The sequence below is a fragment of the Lissotriton helveticus genome, chromosome 11 (assembly GCF_964261635.1).
Source record: "Lissotriton helveticus chromosome 11, aLisHel1.1, whole genome shotgun sequence".
NCBI classification, from domain to species: domain Eukaryota; kingdom Metazoa; phylum Chordata; class Amphibia; order Caudata; family Salamandridae; genus Lissotriton; species Lissotriton helveticus.
This window is the reverse complement of record NC_136072.1, coordinates 301680906-301701903: the sequence shown is the minus strand read 5'-3', so window position 1 is coordinate 301701903 and position 20998 is coordinate 301680906. Positions and strand designations below refer to the sequence as shown.

The following is a 20998-nucleotide window of genomic DNA, read 5'->3' as shown; positions in this document are numbered from 1 at the left end:
CACGCTACAAGCAGATAGTTACACAGGATAAGTAACATCAGTCATGTTATCTGGGGTTTTATTAATTTATCATGAATATGGATTTCTTCATCCTGGATTGCAGTATCAATTTTAACATCGCAAAATATCTTCTGTTAAAAATATACGTCCACTTTATATTTCGCAGTATGTCTGCATTAAAGAAAAAACTTGAAAATAGATTTAGAAATACAAATAGGATTGTTGCTGCCCAACCGATTTTCATTTTTGTCCCTATTTTAAAAGCGAAAAATGACCGGTTCACTGCCCCAAAATGCAGTGTAGGTGCAGTTTCCTCCAAGTGCATTTTTCAGTGGCCTTTGGAGTAAGATTCCTCAACACTGGGCTCTGCTGGTATTCTATTTTCCCTGATTATTTTTAAAGCAGGGTCTCTTCACCTGGTGTTTAATGCCTCGCCCCCCCACCACTCCCCAGATTTTTCACTTGACATTTAGGTTTGGAGTTTAATTTATTTTCCTTCATCATTTCTCAGCCAGTGGGTGTCCTGTTTTCTTACAGGAAGATGGCTATTTGGGGGAAAAGCCAGGAATTATTGCTTTTTTGCATGTGGCTATCTTGATATTTTATGATGTCCCCCAAGTCTCTCTCTTGATAACGATGACTGTGCCAAGTCCCAAAAACTCTTTAGAATTACTAGTTTTCCATGCTAAATATGAAGACCTCTGCAACGTAATGGTCGGGGAGGAACAGAGGGACATGACATTAACATGCAAAGTGGCAGTTATATGGCTGCAGCGCCATAGGAGGGTTGTGACAACTAAGAACTCAGTTATCAGTTGCCGCAACAAAAGTCCTATCAGAGGTCTGCCATCTACTTTCACTTGACCAATTTTGCAAGGCCTACTAAACATCTGCAAGGCAATCTGCAAGGCAATATGTTGCCACATAATTGATTTGGGAACCAATACAGTGAGGGAGAATCAAGGGAGGGTCTTTTCTAAGGTTCTTCATTCTGATTTGGTTGGTGTTGTGTTTTTGGAGGTACATTTTAACTCAGCCAGGTTCAACAAATATGAATCCTCTTGTTGCAGATACTGCTCATTGGACATCTATGTTTGATTCTTTTCCAGGAATGGGATCAAGTGCATCGATGAACACTGTGTTTTAGGGCAGTATTTAATTTGCACATCCGCTTTGCAAAACACGTGCCCTGTGAGTTCCCATTAAGGATTCAGGTTATGCATTGGACCAGTTGTTCCTCACTGCACTTCCCGAGGCTGGCCTGGGAAATACTTTCCTAGTTCCCTCTCAGCTACCCTTCATGGGATCTTCTCTGTTGATGTGATGCCCTCCTTACAACATTAAAGGTCTGCTTGCGATAACCACAACTACCAGAACCAGATATATCTGCTAGAGGCTGTAGTTTATAGGAAAGGCCGATCAGCCCGGCAGATGCAGAAAGAGAGGGTGATTATTAAAGGTAAAGGATGATGTTATTTTAGGATGGGATCTAATTTAGAAACTCTTATCTGCAATAGGGAGAGTTAAAGATATTTATGCGGTTGTGAAAGCATAGCATGTAAACATTCTCCCTTCTTCCCACCAGTATGCATGCTACGCTATTGGCAAGGATGTTCAGGCCATGAAAGCAGTCGTGGGGGAAGAAGCGCTGACCTCAGATGATCTTCTTTACCTTGAATTTCTGCAAAAGTTTGAAAAGAACTTTATTGCTCAAGGTAAGTTATAGCTCCACCGAATATTTAATGTGGCATTGTTGAGTACCAATAACCTGTTACTTAGAATTGCTTCTGAGTTCAGACAAAATATTACTTTACTACACCAGAAACCGGAGAAACAAAATCATCTGCAGCATCACTAGAAGTTAAACTTCAAGTTCTTAAAGCAAGGAATCACACTAGCAATAGAACACATGCTTAGGATACAAACCTCTTTGGCAGATTCCCTAAGCAGGAAGTAGATTGTCACAAATTAGAACTTGCTGCAAGAAAACTTAAGTTAGTGTTTCAAAGATGGGGCACGGCTCCTCAACACCTCTTCTCAATGTTGGAGGACAGCAAATGCCTGTTTTTGCCACCAGGTGATGGTATGCCGAGACAAAAGGAATTTACATTTCACAGGACTAGGAAGTGGACCAGATGTTTCAGCTATTTGGTGATTAACACATCTTTGCTTCAACCACAGGCTGATTAAGCTTCCAGAATGCTGCCTTTAGGTTCCTTCGTGCAATATTTGGAAGGCAGAAGATATAATAAAACCAATCTGATGAAGTCTTTGCATACCTGGGTACAATATATCAGAAGAGCTGAGAGGGGGTGGGATCAACATAGAGCGAGCAGGATGGACCGGGATGCGAGGGAGATATGAAGGACAGAGCAAGAAAACGCAAGCTCTCTTCCATGCTCAAAGAAAAAGTGGTTCCCTAATGTGAGTTATGAATGTGGTTACACTTTATCCAATCACAAGCATGGTAAATAGGCCATGCTCCAGGGTTGGGACAAACCCAAGTTGAGGAAAGAAGCAAACCGAGATTGACAAAGTCTGCAAGTGATGAGCAGTGGGGTAATCCAAATCCCACTGTAAGTAATGGTATGGTATACAGTATCAGTTCGACAACATAGTTAAAAGCTGTAGGCCAGACCTAAAAGCTGTCACGAACTGCCTTTAAACAATAAGCATTAGCAATGCAATACGTTTCGCATTTATGAGAGTTTGAGCTATTGACATTGTAAATGATAATGCCTTATATTTATGTGTTGTTTTTAAAATAGATAAATTAAAGGCATTGTCATTTACAATGCCAATAGATAAAACTCTCACAAATGTGATATGCATTGCAAATGCGTGTTTTTCCTCTGTCTGCATCTGAATCCAGAAAAGCGAGAGTTGGAGAGAGCATGGAATTCAGCACTACCATGTGGGGCCGAGTTCGCTTCTCTCTAGTGTAACATAATTTCTGTCTATTGGGTGAAAATTTGGGACTGGGGTGCATAACTTCCCGATGAATCATATTACAGTCCTCAAGAGAGGGGAGAGGAAACTGCTATGCTAAGACATGGTGAGTTCAAGTGTGGTGAAAAGGAAGCAGAGAGCCGGAGGATAATTTATTCCCAGAAGCAACGCTTTCAGTTTGCTTCCGTGAGCAGGAGATGCAGTGTCCATGCGGATGGCCTTTGGCCTGGTTTAGAGGCCAGAGTAAAATGCATTCACTTTTGAGCTACACCGATGTTTACCTAGTTTATTTTATATGTACTTTTCCCTGCCAAACATTGATTGGTTCCCTTATGTACCGCGACTAAATCTCAGGTTTCCAATAGTGTACAAAACTTGTCTTCCACTGTTGCTCCACCGATATCGAAGCTTTCCGGGGTATGGATGCAAATACAGCAAACGTTATTATTTTAGTGACTTGTGTATTTTAGTGCTATGAGGTCCCAGCCTGTGACAGAGAGCACAGTGAATGTGTACGTTGTTATTTTATACTTGCATTACACACATTATAATAGTGCTACAAACTGTGCAAATGGTTTTAAAATAAAATGGAGCTTCCAAAATGTAGATTTGAGTAATATAAGACCATAAGTAATGTGGTTTTGTTTGCATATCTGTCACTTTAACACCTCCCCAGGGGTACTAAGCACTGTGTACATGCAGTTATGCTTAAAAGTAGGCACTATTTCACAGACCAGTAAACTCTTTGCACCACCAAGCCAAAAAAAAACCTATTTGCCATCACAATGCTTGGAGTGATTCAAGCAGTTAAAGCAAGAACCACACCCAAGCACCCTTTGCATTTGCAGTTAAACTCCTAGCACACATTTGCATGTCATTCAGGCAAGCAGGCTCCCTGGCATGAACACTTACTTGAAGGATTGTTTTACCACGCCTCTTCCATTTAGAGCACATTAACATCAGCAAAAGCATTTTAACAATCGGAATGGAAATGAAGGGTCCCGGCCTTTGTCCAAAAGGAAAAGCACATTTTGCATTCCAGGCAGATGTTGGGCCTGGAAATGCGTGACCCCCTACCCAGGACTCCATGGTCGCGCCCCACAGACTGCTGCTGAAGAGAAAATTATAGCAGCTTCCAAATTATAGTGATCAAACTACCTCTGACTTTGCACATTGTGAATTTTTATAATAATGATTTCAGAGGAATCCCGAACACTAAATTCCCTTCTCAATGCAAATGCAAACAGCGATTTGGTTTGTGCAGGGCAAACACTGCATCTCTGCTTGGCTGGTGATTTTAATGTTCAAATGCCTATCACCTAACACCTATGAGGACATTTATTCCGAATCTCGCCCCATTGGTAGTATCGACCCTCTGTGCAAAGAATTAGTTTAATTCTTGCCCCATTAGATTTGATAAATATATTGGGTATCTCCGGATTGCCTAGTTGCGAGATTCCCACTTTTAAGTGTCACAGCAGATCATTTACGATAGATAGCATATTTATCACCTGCAACCTAGAAGATTTGTTTTTCCATGGCACTGTTATTTCATTGTGGTATAGTGACCACAACCCCATCAAGGCCATTTTCACACTGCACCCCCAGGGTATGTTCGCCGGAATGACATTGCAGTATCTACTTAGACGCCGCCCCTGCGCACTGACGTTGGTTCTTTCTTTTTCTGCGCCAGCCAACGCAGATCCGGAGAGAGCGGTACCCTTAGTCTTTTGTGACTAGAGTTTTTTTTTAACTTTCTGTCGAATTATTTTTTCGAGTTGGTCAACTCCTGGTGCTATGGATGTCAGATCGACGGACCGGCTTTAAACCATGTGACTCCTGTCACAAGTTGATGTCGGTCACGGACCCACATCTCGTGTGCCTTTGGTGTTTAGAGTGCGACCACAACACGAAGTCATGCTCCTACTGCCGGGCCATGAACCTGAAGTCATTGCGGGAGCCGTCCTGAAAGTTCTTGAGGCCCGGCAGTCAGCTCCACGCCACTCGAGGTCCAGGCCGAGTAGGAGGTTGCAGGACTGGTGTTGAAGTCCCCACCATCACTCTTCTTTGAAGTCTTCATCTTCGGTTAAGTCGAGGCACAAGAAGAAGCCAAAGACGCACCATCGCTCTACGCCTTCTTCCCGTCAGTGGGCCGACGCGGGATGCGGACAGTAGTCATCCGGCTTCGGCCGCGAAGCCTGTTGTGTCGGCTCCGAGCTTCCCTCCCTTCCTGGGAGCCGGGGCGACCCATGCCCAGCTTCCTAGCTTTTACGAAGCCCTCCACTCCATCTTCGGGCAGCCCGACTCCGCCGGCGCGCCTTTGGGCCTTGCGGACTCGGCTGGGGGTTCTAGGACTTCAATGCTGGCAGCTTCGGCCCCGTGCCGCAGGGCCACTAGGGATCCAGGCATGGATCCAGATTGGTGCCGATCGACTGACACCTCCTCCGGCCATGAATCCATTGGCGACACCTGCCTCTTCCGACGACAGTGGTGTCCTCAGCCGTCGACGACCCCGACCGCCCCCTCGACATGGAAATGGAGCTGGACCAGTGTTGGCCGATGCCGGACGGTACTTTTGTACATCTGTTACATCCTGGCGTTCCTTATCGCCCTGAGGACCAGGAGGGGTCTATTGACCCATTAGCAGACCAGCTGGAAGAGCCGGACTGAATAGAGGAACTGGATGAGGCCAGTGGTCTGGATACATCCCCAGACCTTGGTATGCTTTCTCCCCCTACCCTGGCTCCTAAGGAGGGAGCATCCTATGCTATGGTGTTGTGTAGGGTGGCTGAGGCCTTGGGCCTTGAGCTACCTATGGTGGCAGTCAGTACTAACCACCTGACTGAGGTGCTTCAACCAGCAGCAGCCTCTTTGGTGCCCCTGCTGCCGTTAAATGAAGCCCTCACAGATTTCCTTCTGGGCACCTGGTCCAAGCCGAGCACAGGGGCTCCTGTGGATAGGATGATTGCCTTACCCCACCGCTGTGCCCTGGGCGACCTCATTTTACTCTCCCAACACCCTACCCCTGAGAGCTTGGTGGTTCAAGCCTTGACTTCCAAAGGCGCGTTCCCTACTGCTCCCCCAGATAGATAATCCAAGAAGCTGGATCATTTTGGGAAGACGTTTTCTCCTGCCAGCTTAGGATTGAGGTCGGTAAACACCGCATGTCTCTTGGGCCATTGCACCTACTCTGTGTGAACACTGTTGCACAGGTGCTGTCACAGTGCCTGGAGGAGGCCCGGATTGTACTCTCCCGTGCGGTTGCTGAAGGGAGGAATGCAGCAAAATTGGCTGTGGGCTAGAGATGCCAATTCGATAGGCAGGACGATTTCAACATCGGTAGTCCTGAGACGCTACGCCTGGCTGAGGTCCACTGGCTTTTTGGGCAATGTCCAATCAACTCTTTTGGACATGCCCTTTGGTAGCTGACGCATGTTTGGCGACAAGGCGGACAGTGCTCTCTAGCGTTTCCAGGACTCTAGGGCTACGGCCAGATCCTTGGGCCTCGCTAACCTCTCGCCCCGCACCATCTGCTTTTTGCCCCTTTCGTTGCCACGGAAGGGGTGCCCCATCATGTTCTGCCCAGAGCCACGGGCCCACGCAGGCTATCCAGCCTCTGTGGGGCTGAGGACGTGGGACCCACCACCGTGGGTCTGGGGGTCAGCGGGCAAGCCTTTCCACCAGTGCCCCCTCTGCAGCAGTCTCCAAGCCTTCCTAGTCCAACTTTTCAGGGACACCATTTGCCAGTGGGCGGCAGGATCCGCCATCGCCTCCCCCACTGGCACAACATCACATCGGACTGGTCCTTGACCTGAAGTGGGCTGTGCCTGGCAAGGTGAATGCTGGCTCCACCTCCTACTGTGAGTCTGATGGCAGACCCCCTCTTTCTGAAAGGAAGGATGCAGCCTGGTAAACAAAGTGCTCCAGGCCTGAGCAGAACTGGTTCTGGCTGGGTTCAGTGAATAGAGACTTCTTAGAACAAAGACTTTTTGGGTATAAATATCTGTGCCCAAACCCCTGATTTTTGGTATTGCTCCTGGATATCAAGAGAAACCTCTGTCCGTGTAATTGAAGGAATCTGCAGGAGAGGACTGTCCTTGTGCTTGTGTGCGGTTTCTTGGATTGGCATGCAGTAGTTTCCCTGAACTTGGAAGAAGAGGGGAAAGGACTTTGGAGAAAACTTTCACATATCTTGCAAAGCAATCGCCCAAGGGCTAGAAGCGAGCTAGCTTCTTGCTGAAGTCTCAGGCACATCAGACTTCACCAACAGCCTCCTGATTCCTCATAGCGAGGATTTCTATTTTCAGGTGAGGCGCCTGTGAGTTCCAGGACATCTAGTTCTACTCCAGAGAAGAGAGTGCTGGGATCATAGCTAAAGCACGTTGGCGGGCCGCCGCAGCTGAGAGTGCCACCAAGAACCCTTGCGCTGCTGCCGCTGAGTGCCCGCAACATCAGTACCATCGCATCAAGAGCGTTGTATCCCATAGATCGGCGCACCACGACATCGCAGCGCGGACACATCGCGGCCGCCCTTGTCATCGCATCGCACCAGGATCGTCGCTCCCAAGCGGAGTGCCATTTCCCTGCATCATGACCTACTCGCACACGCAACAGGATCGTCGTCTCGTCTCGTCTCCTCCCTCTCGGCGAGGATTCATCGCTTCAACGGCCATTGCCAACTGGAGATCCCCATTTCTAACAGCTGCAGTTTACAGTCAACGTGCCAAAGTCGCACCTGCACCCTTCTCGGACTCTCCTTCTCTCCTCCCCAGCAGTAAGTCCAGGATATTCGAGCTATGATACCGATGTTCCAGCCTCTAGCCTGGATTTTCGGTGCAGATAACCCTGAGGCTGCTGGGCCTCATGGCCTCCTGCATCCTGCTGGTGGATCATGCCAGGTGGCACATGCAGGCTCTGCAGTGGGACCTGAAGTTCCAGTCGGTGCAGCTGAGGGGATTCTGTTCGATGTTGTCCAGATCTCAACGAGAACTGCACATCAGTTGCAGTGGTGGCTCACGAACCAGGATTGGGTCAACAGCAGATCCCTCTATCTTCCCCAACCAGATTTCACATTGGTGACAGATGCGTCACTCATGGGATGGGGTGGCCACATGGGAGAGGCGTTAGTCTCAGTCTAGAGAGCTGAGATCGAGCCTTCATTCTCCTTAACCGGTGCGCCTACGTTTCGCGAATCAGCCCGCATAAAAGTAATTTCCGTGGTCCCTGAGTGAGTCTTGCCTTCCAAGGAAGTTTTTACGTTCTGCATTGCCGACATTAAGTACTGCAAGGTCCGGGATTCCTCACTTTTTAGTTTTGTTTCGGCGTATGGGGTGGTGGGTTCTCAGCACCCATAGAGGGGGAGCCTCCACTCTTGAGTGGGCATATTTATAAAAGAAATTCCTGAGGGTTCTCCTGTTTCCTTTTGTCGCCATTGTGTGTGGTTTGACTCCTCCATATCCTGTGTCCAAGCTGGGGGTGGCCCTTCCCCATCTCCTACCAAAGGGTTGTAAGCCTGTCCTGTGCCTGGCCCCCACACCTCCCTAACAGTGCCTGGGCACGGTCCTGCTGTTTGTGCATCTAGCTTAGCTTTGCTGCACTGTACCCCAGGGTGCTTCACCAGCTGTTTACTTTGGTATGCAGGCCACCTTGATTAGTGCTGTACACCTGTTCTTGGTGGGGTCAGGTTTAATACTGGACCATGTAATAACACACTCCCAGTGCTATGCACTGGGCGCAAAATGCTTCAATGTGGCCAACCCGTCACTGCTGATGGGGACTGTGTGTAGCAATGAGCCCACCGAGCACTGCGGGAACCACTGATCTTCTTGGGCATTGGGTGGGCACAGTTCCACAGTAATATTCTACCTGTGTCCTCAGGCTGCTCCTGACTAGTCTGAGCGCGCCCCCCTTCCTCCATCGCCACTGCCTTCAGTCTTTATAACGGGCCTGGTTCACACTGAAGCCCACTGTCCTGGTCGTTTTAACACAGTTGCTCTCCCCGGACTCAGGCGACGTGCAGAGACTCCCAGGGGGCGTTGATTTCACCAGTCCTGCACTGCCCAAGCACCTCCTCACCTTAAGCCATCCGGGGGGCACAGCAGGCGTGGGTCAGTTTGTCTGAGCCGCGGTATGCTCCTCTGGGCTCACGGCCGGCGTTTATTCCCTGTCCGGATCGATGTCTCCTTTCTGAGCGATTCTTGTGTGGGGCACTCCGCGCCATGGCTTCCCAGTCTGCCTCCAGACCCCTGTTGTGCCACGTCTCTCTGGCTCCACCCCACCGCTTCTCGATGTGTCTCGCCTTCCACACAAGCTGCTGCGAGGCGGGAACATTCAGGACCGCTCCTCGAGTATGGCTCACACCAGGCCACTCCTGGGAACCGTGTCCGCTGCTGCAGTCATAGTTGGCAGTTTTACGCATAATTTTAGGGATTTATGGGGATTTCTCCCCGGCAGATGGTCAGAGCTCTGCTAAGCTGTGGCCATTACGGTCTGCAGTTGACCATGCCCCTAGCTAGTGTAGTTTCTTGTGCAGAACCTGTGTGGGTGTCTTGGTCAGGGCAAGTATAGTTTTGTTTTTGGAGGGAATTTCTCTGCGAATATTTATGTAGTTTCTTCTGCAGGTTTTAGCGTTATCTTGTCCAGGGCTAATCGGGTTTCCTTTGCACGGTTTGTGTGGTTTTGTATCAGTGTTAGGATAATTTCTTGTCTGCAATTAGCATTTCTTCTTGTGGAGGGCTGATCGCTTGTGATTGAGTGTTCTGAAGGGGAGCAGGGTCTAGACTGATTTGCATATGGCTGGGTTTAAACTTGAGTGGTGTGGGAGCAAAAAAACAAACCATGGATTAATCCCAGATCTGTGACTGGGGGTGAATGTTTGATTTGTTCAGCATTCCGTCTGGCATCTGTTCTTTTAACTTTTGTCACCCGAAGTGGAAGGGTATGCCGAGATATGGGTCCCATGCTCACTGTGCCACTGGAATCAACCTAGCCTGACTGATGAGGGGTGATACCCCGAAACCGGTCCCAGGATGCTTGATTCCGGTCCAGGAAGGACTAGGCCTGGCAGTTCGTGCGGACTGTTGCCATGCGGAGTAGGGTCAAGAATGATTTGCATATGGCTGGGTCCAAACTGGGGTGGCGTGCTGAGCAAATAAAAAATTGATTATACCCAGATCTGTGACTGGGAGTAAATGCTTGATGTGTTCAGCATTCAGTCTATCATCTGTTCTTTTTGCACTTTCAGGCTAGGCACACCCCTAAGGTGGACAGCCAAGAAAGGGTTTCACCATATTGGGTTTCGTCAAACTAGGAACTCTGTATCAGGATTATGCCCACTCTCCACAGAAAGTGGTCATCCAGAGGGTGTATACACCCCTGGGGTAGGTAGCCCATTCGCTATTACTCTACACACCCCTAAATTCGGAACAGCAGGGACCCAGATTTGTCTACCTGGGAACAGAAGAATGACAAAGAAGAGCAGACTCCGCCAGAAAAGAGGACCTGCTCCCATATTGGTGCCAAACCCTGCCAGGCTGCTGGTACCTTGACAGTTGGAAAGACATGACTTGTCCAAAAGCTGTGAATGACTGACAAGCATTTCAGCAACCTCTCATTTCCCTTGTGGTGGCGGAGTCACTCCCCTGCAACAGCAGTCATCGACCGCACTTGTCCTGCACTTCGTTTTACTGGCCATCAGGCCCACTGAAAGAGCTCCTCACCAGGAGGTGGTCATTGTGGTTCTAGGAGTTCAGCCAGGTCTCTTTAACGAGTTTCAAGACTCTAAACCCTCCATGAGCCTCACAGCCCCAATACCTTGGGTGCCTGAGCACTAGCAGCAACCAAGGCTTGTTGCGTATTCAGGCCATACCCCACCACCACCAAAACAGACCTACAGTCTAGAAACTTTAGGATCAACGGGACTTACTCCGAGAGCGGCCCTGCTGACTTGTTTTCTTCTCCTTTTAAGGTCAACCCAAGAATGTGAGAGCCTCTAACTCAAGCAACCCACTGGGAAAAACACCTCTGCACCTGAGCTCCACAGCCCGGGTTCACGGAAACAGAATGTGTCCCCTTGCTCCAGAGACCCTCACAAGCCAAGCCCCCCTTTGGGTACTGCCGACGTGTCCCCACTTGCTGACTTTCTTTTTACATGTACCCTTCCATTGACTTTACCGTCAGCGTTTGAGGCTACCAACAGCTCTGCTCCTGGACATACCAGGGCAGGTAAAATCGAATTGTTGGTGGTTTCTTGGACCTTGGCCCCTAAACACCTTAAGCTCTTAAAGGCACCCTCAAGAAATGTCCGCAAGTATACGTATGCAGTGAATGTTTCACCCGTAGGATAACATTACTGTGTTTGAGCCTCATTTATCGAAACCATTATTTGAGCATCTTACTGTAAAATAGACTTCTCCGAAAGTACATGGCTGATTCCGATGATCTTTGTGTCTAAAATTATATAAAAATCTGTTATTTTTCTAAATTGGTCTTGGATTTCTGTTTGAGTGTCTCATTGATTGACTGTGTGTGTGCGACAAATGCTTAACACTCTCCGCTGAGAAGCCTAAGCTGCTCGACCACACTATTACAAATAGAGCATTTTGTATTATTAAAGTACGCCCCTGTAACCCAATAAGGGTTTTCTTGACTTTTTGCATGGTGTATCCCTACATTGGTACGTTAGATAAAAAGCCAGCTTCCTACAGTATAGGGTTATGAAAGAAAGATAGCTTGTTTTTCTTTCCTCCTTCTGCAGGTCCAGGCTGTTCCCTGGGTTCTAATGTGTGTTTACCTGTGAGAGAAGCAATATTAAAGATAACTTAGACATGCCACAACATCCTTTTGGAGATCTGCAGTTACTGCCCACCCTATGAAGGGGATAGTTGTGGAAGGGCTACCCCTGTACTGTGCCTTTGACACGATGTGTGTGCGAGGAGGTGCCCCTCTTCATACAGCAGTAGGCAGATTATGCACACCTACCTCCTCCCTGTCGAAAGGTTATGGTGGCTGAGGAGGACCATTAGATGGATGGAACGAATTAATACCTGGCTCCCCCTGCAGCGAATCATCCATAGTGATTTTCTGCATGCAGGCAGAATAGAGCTATTTGCAATAAAAAAGAAAAAACTCACTTTGCATTATGACTTTTCAAAATATCGGTGCCGCTCAATGTTCCCCTCGATCCCTCAGAGTGTTTCCTTCCATGCTGTGACTTGTCAAGACGCACTCAATCAGGATGGTATGAGCACCTTCAGTTCAGTTTACCTCGGCGGAGACAATTTCAGTTGGAAGCGGAAGCTGTCAGAACGCCACCAGTTGGCAAATAGTGCTCGTCCCCTGTTTGGTGTGAGAGCAGACAACTTTGCCGGAGGCAGGGGATCTAGGACATAAAGAGCTAAAAATGCTATCAGTAATGTTGATTGGCACTCCAAAATCAAATTGCTGTCCTGGTTGGCTGATCCAAAAGTTTTTTTTAAATGGCGTCGCTTTTACTTGAAAATAGTCTTATATGGAATGGTATTCATGTGCCTCAATAAGAAATCATTTTACTCCCAAATAGGTAGGAGTTCGTTTTTTAGGTCTCGCCTGTCGATGCGCATGCGCATCGAGCAAGCGAGACTATAGGGGCTCATCGACTCTTTATCTAACTTGCAAGGAATCGTGGCGATTCCTTGCAGTGCCCGTGACTTTTAAGCTCAATGCGCATGCGCATTGAGCTTAAAAGCGCGTGCACAGCCGCCCGCATTCCTCCGACACCTTTGAAGTGAAGCTTAGCTTCACTTCAAAGGCCCGGCTTCCACGGCCGCCAGGCCACATCAAAGGCTTCCCCAGCACTGCCCCGCCCATCAATCACCCTCCCACTGCCACCCCCCTCCCTCTCCATATGGTGCGCTCTGCCTCAGGCCTCTGAGCCGTCCCTACGCTCCCCGCCCACCCCCATCCTTCACACCCTTTGTCATTACTTCGGCCCCGAGCCACCCCTACGCTCCCCGCCCACCCCCATCCTTCACACCCTTCGGCACCACTTTTACATGAGAGCTAGTTGCATAGTACAAGAACACATTGCCTTCTTAAAGCCGCAGGAACATTAACTAATTCTCCCACAGTCACAGTATAGTGAGCTGACATTCTAACTTGTACCTGGCTTTCTAGCTTTTCGCTTGCAGCTCTGGGCATTACGCCACATTCTTGTTATCTCATTCATCCTCCCTGGCTGACCCACATGCATGGCGCTCCTCCTCTCTTTAGATGCCGTCATCCTCCTCGCACTTCAGTCTCCCGCCACTCAGCTCGCGCCCCCTCTATGAACGAAGATGTTTACGGGCGTCGGTCTGAAACAGGCAATTGTCTTCCAGCTCCCGTGTTCTTAAACCCGGACATAGCGCAGAGCTGTAAATAACAGAACTCAACTTTTCAGAGAATATTTTGATCAATAATGTTCGTGTTTGTCTTCAGGCCCTATTACTTGAGTCAGAATGTGGCATAACGGCAAAAGCTGCCGACTTTGGAACTGGGAAACAGGGTTCGAGTCTAGGCGTCGGCTCAACATCCTGTTGTGATTCTGGGCAAATCACTTAATCTCCGTTGCTAACAAAAATGTGTTCTTGTGTAATGCAACTTGTGCTCGTGTAAAAAGCGCTCCTATACCATCGCGTCGAGTTCATGCTATATAAAACTGCAAAAACACATGAACACTCGGAGACGCAGAGCTGTGCCAGGGCACTGACTCAACTTTTCCTATTTTTTATTTTTATTTACTTTTGCCCCTTGCCTCCATCGGATTGCTTCCACGAGCCTTCTTCCGCCAGTAGTTTGAGACTTTGTTAATCACGTCTTAGCTCGGCCTCATTATTTATCTCTCGCCTATCGCCTAATGATATTTAGTGGTAGCCCTCCGCTCCTACCTTACAATTAAACTTCAGCTACAGCCCCGTTTGTCCGCTCCTGCGGACTCCCTGCTGTGTGCCTCACTTGAAAGCGCTACTGCTGTATGTGTTAGCACATAAAAACAAGACCTGTTCTCTTTACCAGTGCTTCTTTTAATAGCCTCGTATTCTTCTTTTTCCAGGGTCTGTTTGCCTTAAATTACTATAGTGTTAGAGTGGTCTAACAACCCCATCTCATGAGCCGAAATGGATAGAGCCACATGGCGGCAGGGCTTGAGAACCCTGCGCTCTGGCAACTTGACGAGCGAGGAACTGGTCAGTATTACAGAGAAATAACATTAGAAAGGCCAGAATGCTTCTGTGGGCAGGTGTGTGGAGAAATGCCAGGGCCGGGTCATGTGCCGCTCAAACCCCACAGCATTTTATTTTTAGCTCATTCATCCTCCCTCGCCGACCCACATGGCGCTCCTCCTCTCTTTAGATGCCGTCATCGTCCTCGCACTTTAGTCTCCCGCCACTCAGCTCGCGACCCCTCCATGAACGAAGATGCTTACGGGCGTCGGTCTGAAACAGGCAATTGTCTTCCAGCTCCCGTGTTCTTAAACCCGGACATAGCGCAGAGCTGTAAATAACAGAACTCAACTTTTCAGAGAATATTTTGATCAATAATGTTCGTGTTTGTGTTCAGGCCCTATTACTTGAGTCAGAATGTGGCATAACGGCAAAAGCTGCCGACTTTGAGACTGGGAAACCGGTTCAAGTCTAGGCGTCGGCTCCCTCCTCTTTTGGACACTCGCATTCAGGGGTAGATTCAGCCGAATTTTTTCTCTCCCATTTTATTTTCATTCTTCCCCTTCTCTCTTCCTCCCATCTGCCCCCTTAACCAATTTAGCTCCCTCCTGATTTCTTTACATGCACCTGTCTTTTGTTATCTCTGTTTCTTTGCTCCTCTCACTTTTTTTCTCTCCTCAGTTTTTACCATTCCTCCCCTTTCAATAATGTTTCCATTGTCTCTTAACTCACTCCTCCCGACCACTTACCGTCCCCACTTCCTTCATCTCCCGTTGGACCTTCCCCTCTCACTCCTCCACATTTTGTACCATTCCCTCCTCAATTTTTGCCTTTATTTGCGTCTATCCTTGGGTCCCCCCTCACCCACACTCGTTTACCTCCTCACTCAGCTCTTTTCTATATCTCTGTACCCTCCTCTATACCTCGCTCTCTTCTTTAGCTCTCTGTGGCTCTCCCTCCACCACCCATTCTGTTACCACCTCCTCTGTGTTTATCCCAATTTTTTTTTTCTTGATATGCCTTGTATATTGAGTTTGATTATGTAAACATACAGTAGGTTGATCCTTCTAAATGAATAGGTGATAACTGTCATGTTAAAACCAGTTGTTTATTTATATCTATTGCGTAAAATATATGCACTCTCTTTTTTAAAGTTACAGTTTCCCATATATGTATAAATTAACGAATGTATTGCTTATGACTTCACTGCAATATTCATTGGGAAGAGAATTACATCGCTATGGATACTGTTTTGGGGGGACCACATAATTACACTCCACATAATTACACTGCGCACAATGCAACATACACTCCAAATCCCACTCAGTGCCACATAATTACACCCCACATAATTACACAGCACTCAATGCAGCATACACTCCAAATCCCACTCAGTGCCACATAATTACAATCCACATAATTACACTGCACTCAATGCAACATACACTCCAAATACCACTTAGTGCCACATAATTGCACGCCACATAATTACACTGCACTCAATGCAACATACACTCCAAATCCCACTCAGTGCCACATAATTACACGCCACATAATTACACTGCACTCAATGCAACATACACTCCAAATACCACTCAGTGCCACATAATTACACGCCACATAATTACACTACGCTCAATGCAACATACACTACAAATACCACTCAGTGCCATAGAATTACACACCACATAATTACACTGCGCTCAATGCAACATACACTTCAAATGCCACTCAGTGCCACATAATTACACACCACATAATTACACTAAACTCAATGCAACATACTCCAAATCCCACTCAGTGCCACATAATTACACACCACATAATTACACTAAACTCAATGCAACATACTCCAAATCCCACTCAGTGCCACATAATTACACGCCACATAATTACACAGCACTCAATGCAACATACACTTCAAATCCCACTCAGTACCACATAATTACATGCCACATAATTACACTACGCTCAATGCAACATACACTCCAAATACCACTCAGTGCTACAACACATATTGTGTTACAAATGTTATAGGTGTCACATTTGCGAAAGATAAAACTATTGGCATTGTAAATGATAAAGCTATTAATTTCGCTATTTTCAAAACAAGCACATAAATAAAAAATGTGTCATTTACAATACCAATAGCTCAAACTTTCCTAATGCGAGACCTATTGCATTGCAAATGCTTGTTTTTTTTTTAAACGTACAAGGAAACCGTTTGACCTCACTCGCCTCTTTAACCACGGACAGGGGCTTTCATATTTAGATTTTCTGTCATTGTTCTTTAAATATGGAACCTGAATTCAGATGAAGTTGAGGTGCATCTTCGAGGCATTTTTAGGTGAGGAAATGCCCTACATTGAGTACTATTGGTTGAAGAAAGCGTATATGCAACTTTAATAATGATGCGTCCTCTTTCAAAGCTGTCCATGTGTCTAAAGGGAGGGAAGGTGCAAGCTTTGAAACTGGGATCTGTGAATGTTTTACTGAAGGTGCAGAACCCCAAAGAGCCATGTTTACTACTTAAGTAAAAATACTGCATTTGTATCTATTTTCTTTAAATTCATTGCTTTATTATTTCAACCTCTATTAGGTGCATATGATAATCGTACAGTCTTTGAGACGCTGGATATCGGTTGGCAGTTGCTGCGCATCTTCCCCAAAGAGATGCTGAAGAGGATTCCACAGGCTACGGTGGCAGAGTTCTACCCACGCGATTCCACCGCTAAACACTAGCCAGCCCCTCACTGCTTGACTCGCCCTCCAGCTCTGTGTCCTCTCCCATTGTGTTGTATTGTCTTTTTCTCGTGTTTGGTGTTTTTGTGTCTGTATTGTCCGAAGAAAAGGTGGGAAGCGAGGCTTGCGTACTTTTCTGCTAGATCAAATGTGTGAATGGAGAAGATTTTTAAAATAACTTCACAGGGTGCTGAGGTATTGGTCCCAAAGACAGTTTCATTAATGCTTTTGATCGGTAATGCCTTTTTGTGAGCTTTTCTTTTTAGTTAATACACTAACGTTAAACGCTAGGCTGTGACATCTACAAGGCTGAAATGTAATCTCTGGCCAAGTAGAAGTTAAGGAGTCTTTATATACTGCATTTCAACACCTCCTTCTATTACCTTTACATTTTGTTTTTGTGACTAGCTATTGCAGTTGTAGAATGCATGTACAACTGATGCTTAATATGAATCTGCCTTCAACTCCTACGCTCTAGTAGTTTACAGGTCAGCTGTCCAGCTTTTGTACAGTAAGAGAACATATTTATGCTGTCACATCTAGTAGTTTCTAGGATAGCTTCTGCTCCACAAGTAAGATTATAAGCAAAATAATTGCCTCCTGCCAAAGTGTGCAAGGGGTCTTTTGATTTTTCTAGCACTGTAAACGAGACACCTGTGACCATCCTGCTTTCTATAGTTTGTTACAGATAACTATGTTTACTGTGTTGGCCATCATGGTACAGTACACCTGTAAACATCAATTACTATAAACCATTTACCTTTTTAAGGTCTAGGGTAGAAACCAGCATTTCTTCCTCCTCTGCATACCTGCAGCTTAAATCTGATGATTTAAAAATGTTTAAATCGGATTTACTGAAGCATTCCATTGTTCTCTCCTGTAAGTCTTGCTCACACCGATTTTGCTCTTGAAGTTAAGCTTTGGAGCCAGAGCACAATTGCATTGCTGCATGTTTATGGCACTGTTTGTGGTTTTGATCTAATATGAAACCCATTGGATACACGTGCCATCCAAGACCAATTTTCCAGGCTTTAACAGAGGGAGGATATTGCTTCAGAGACCTACCTCTCACTGATGGTCAAACACTTGATGGGAAATACCTGCTGCAGAGGCTAGCTTTCTTGGTTGTATTTATTTGTTTATTAATTTGAAGGCGTTCTCTTGCTCAAACAGGTATTCTATTTCAGTTGGTGCGTAAATATGATATGGGGGCATGCAAGATCCTCCAGGGACGGAATTCTTACCACACGTTGTTGACCACGATCCCTTCTTAACTACTGACAGATGAAAGTTCTAGCTGAATCTAGCAAAATAGACCAGGCGTGACAACCCACCACCTTACTCTGCTAGAATAATCAACGTTTTGTTTTGCCCAACCCTAAATAAAGAACCCTATTTTGTTTTATGTTGGTTAATGAGAGGACCTTAAGGTGTGCATATTCTCCATCCCGCGAGACAATCTGATCTAAAGGTACTAATTCCCTGGCCCTCTGGTAATGGTTGGTCAAACTAGTTTGTGTAATTAACTTTTAGTATTTATTTACGTGCATTGCCTCATAAAGTACCAGATTTGCTATATTTAGAGCAAATTTAGCGTATTCCTTGAACCTGAATTAATCATAGATCCTGGCTCAGACAGGCCTCTGCTTTCAGAAATGTAAAGTCTGAAGATATTCTTGAGGCACAGCTCTGAGCTAATGGATATGCCCGAGTGCTTTATTCCTCTATGCAGGTGAACAGTTTTGTTTTCTGTATGTAATTTGGTTACACAAGTTTCGTGGGTCTGGCTCCTGAATGCATTCCAAAATGAAGTTCTATATGAAAGGTTTTTAATCTTTCATTTTCAATGGGGCATTCGCATGATAAATGTATTAAATGAAACATCGGTAAAATATTGAAATAAATGTGTTTATGCCCGTAACCTACTCCGATTTTGATTTTGTGATAAAGGTTTTCACATTATTCAGTGTTGCTTTGTACAGCGAATTGGTTACTTTGAGCCCAAGTGTATTGCAGCCTTCAGTGAGCAGCTTAGAAAGAGATCCTTAACTTATATTCACGTTTTTACCCTTTCATAGATTGTGAATGCTACCAAATGACATTTTGTCTAATGTGAGACCAAGAGGACCATATTACCAAAAACATTAATTATCACTGAAAATGGAGATTGTGTATTAGTGGTTGGTATGGCTGGGGACACCAGTGAACAATTCTGTTAAATGTTGTGCCATACTATGGACCTGGGCACAGAGTCAAAACGGCAGTCAGGAGACACACTTATTGTGACCCACAGAGAAAGAGAGAGAGAGAGAGAGAGTCACACAAATCAGTACCTCCCTTAAGGATACCCTTCTTGAGGGGGAAAGAGGGATCTCATAGGCCGCTCCCCACAACCCGTGCATGCAAATGCAGTCACAACCTGCACCAGCCTGAATGGGTATGTCGGTCTCCCTTGAAAGTGCGGGCGGGTGCCTCACAAACTGAGGGATAGACTGGCTACTTCAATGAACAGTCTTATTTTTCACTAATGCACTTCGAAGGGGGTAGGTCAAGTTTGAAGTTGTCCTGGGGACAGCCCATTATCGGTAACAAGAGGCACTGTCCCTATCTGTGAGTGGCACACCTAGTGAAAGGTGCGCTACTCCACAAACAAGGATAGTGCACCCTTAATAGTAGTACTGTGCCAAGTGAGCATGCCACTTGCCACGCAGGGTTTGTAGTACTTTCAATTGAACATGGAGTGAAACAGCCCATCCTGCTGCTTGTTCGTTAATCAAAGTAATACCCACATTCAGTTAGCGACTTCTAGCTTCAGATTCCTCACCTTTTGAATGTTTCTCAGGCGCCATATTGCATCATCAAACTTTTCAGCAGTACCACTGTGCCGGTACTGTTCTGGAAATTACATGTAAAGCCTATATAGGATCCACTCCTGTGCTCTGACGTCCGTTCCTTTCTTTCTGCGCCTTTTGACACGCATCCGGATCTCCTTTCATTTTTGAGACCTTTTACCTCCATATTGTTTCCACAGTGTGCAAGGGATGTTTCCCCTTAAAACAACTGCAACAAGAACAATTGATGGACAGAATGCAGAACAATGTCATACATTCACCCCAGTACAGAGATCTGGGCCTAAATCCATCTTTTTTTTGCTCACCATGCCATTCCAGTTTGAACCCAGCCATATGCATATCAGTCTTGATCCTGTGCCCCATGGGAACTGTCCAGGCCGAACTGCCAGGCCAGGTCCTCCCTGGACTGGAAACAAGCATCCTAGGACCAATTTCGGGCTTTCAGCCCTCATCAGCCAGGATAGCTTGACTCCTGTGGCATGGAGAGCACGGTCCAAAGGTGCTTGTTTCCGGTTTTCAGTGAGCATGATTCTGAGGCTGCTAGGACTGATGGCCTCCTTCATCCTGCTGGTTGAATATGCTATTTCAAAGGAGACTGCAAAGGTTCTCCTGCACTGGCTGTGGACCGTGATTGAGTCAGCGGTAAATCCCTTTCCCTTTCTTACTCCGATTTGACAGTGGTGACCGATAAATCACTTCTGGGTTGGGGTAGCCATCTGGTAGAGCCAGAGGTCAGGAGTTTCTGGTCTCTGGCAGAGTCTCGGCTCTACATCAACCTTCTGGAGCTGAGGGTCATTTGTTTGGCTTTGAAAGCCTTCTGTCCATCCATGAAAGGGTGGCTGGTACAGGTGCTCCTGAACAACACCCTACCACGTGGTACTGCAACAAAGAAGGCGGTGGGGAAGAGGAGGGGTCGGGGCCCTGTGCCAGGAGGCCTTGCACATCTGGAATTGGCTGGACCACCAAGGAAATTTCTTAGTGGTTAACCACCTGGCTGGGTCATGCAATGCCAGAGTTCAGCCGTCTGCGCTGAGCGGATTACACATGGCATTTACACCCAGAGGTGGCGCAGGTTGCCTTCTGCTAATGGGGAGAACGTTGTTTCTATCTGCTCGCCACCGCCGAGAACGCGCAATACCAGCACTTTAGCATGGCGGCATTTCCAAGGTATCCTTGGTCTGAGATGCGTTCCACCCCGAGTGGAACTCAGGACTCCTGTGTGCCTTTCCTCTGATACCATTCCTGCCCAGAGTAATGAAGAACAAGAATTATATGACC

The 20998-nt window shown here is 46.6% G+C and overlaps 1 protein-coding gene across 1 annotated transcript in view; it reads left to right on the top strand.

The window, feature by feature from the left end:
- ATP6V1B2 (ATPase H+ transporting V1 subunit B2) overlaps positions 1-18789 on the top strand; it is a 134447-nt gene extending 115658 nt beyond the window's left edge. Inside the window, exons 13-14 of the mRNA XM_078665421.1 lie at positions 1586-1715; positions 16726-18789. Of these exons, the coding sequence (XP_078521547.1) occupies positions 1586-1715; positions 16726-16868 (273 nt within the window). The 3' untranslated portion in view covers positions 16869-18789. The remainder of the gene's footprint in view (positions 1-1585; positions 1716-16725) is intronic.
- Positions 18790-20998: the final 2209 nt, after the last annotated feature.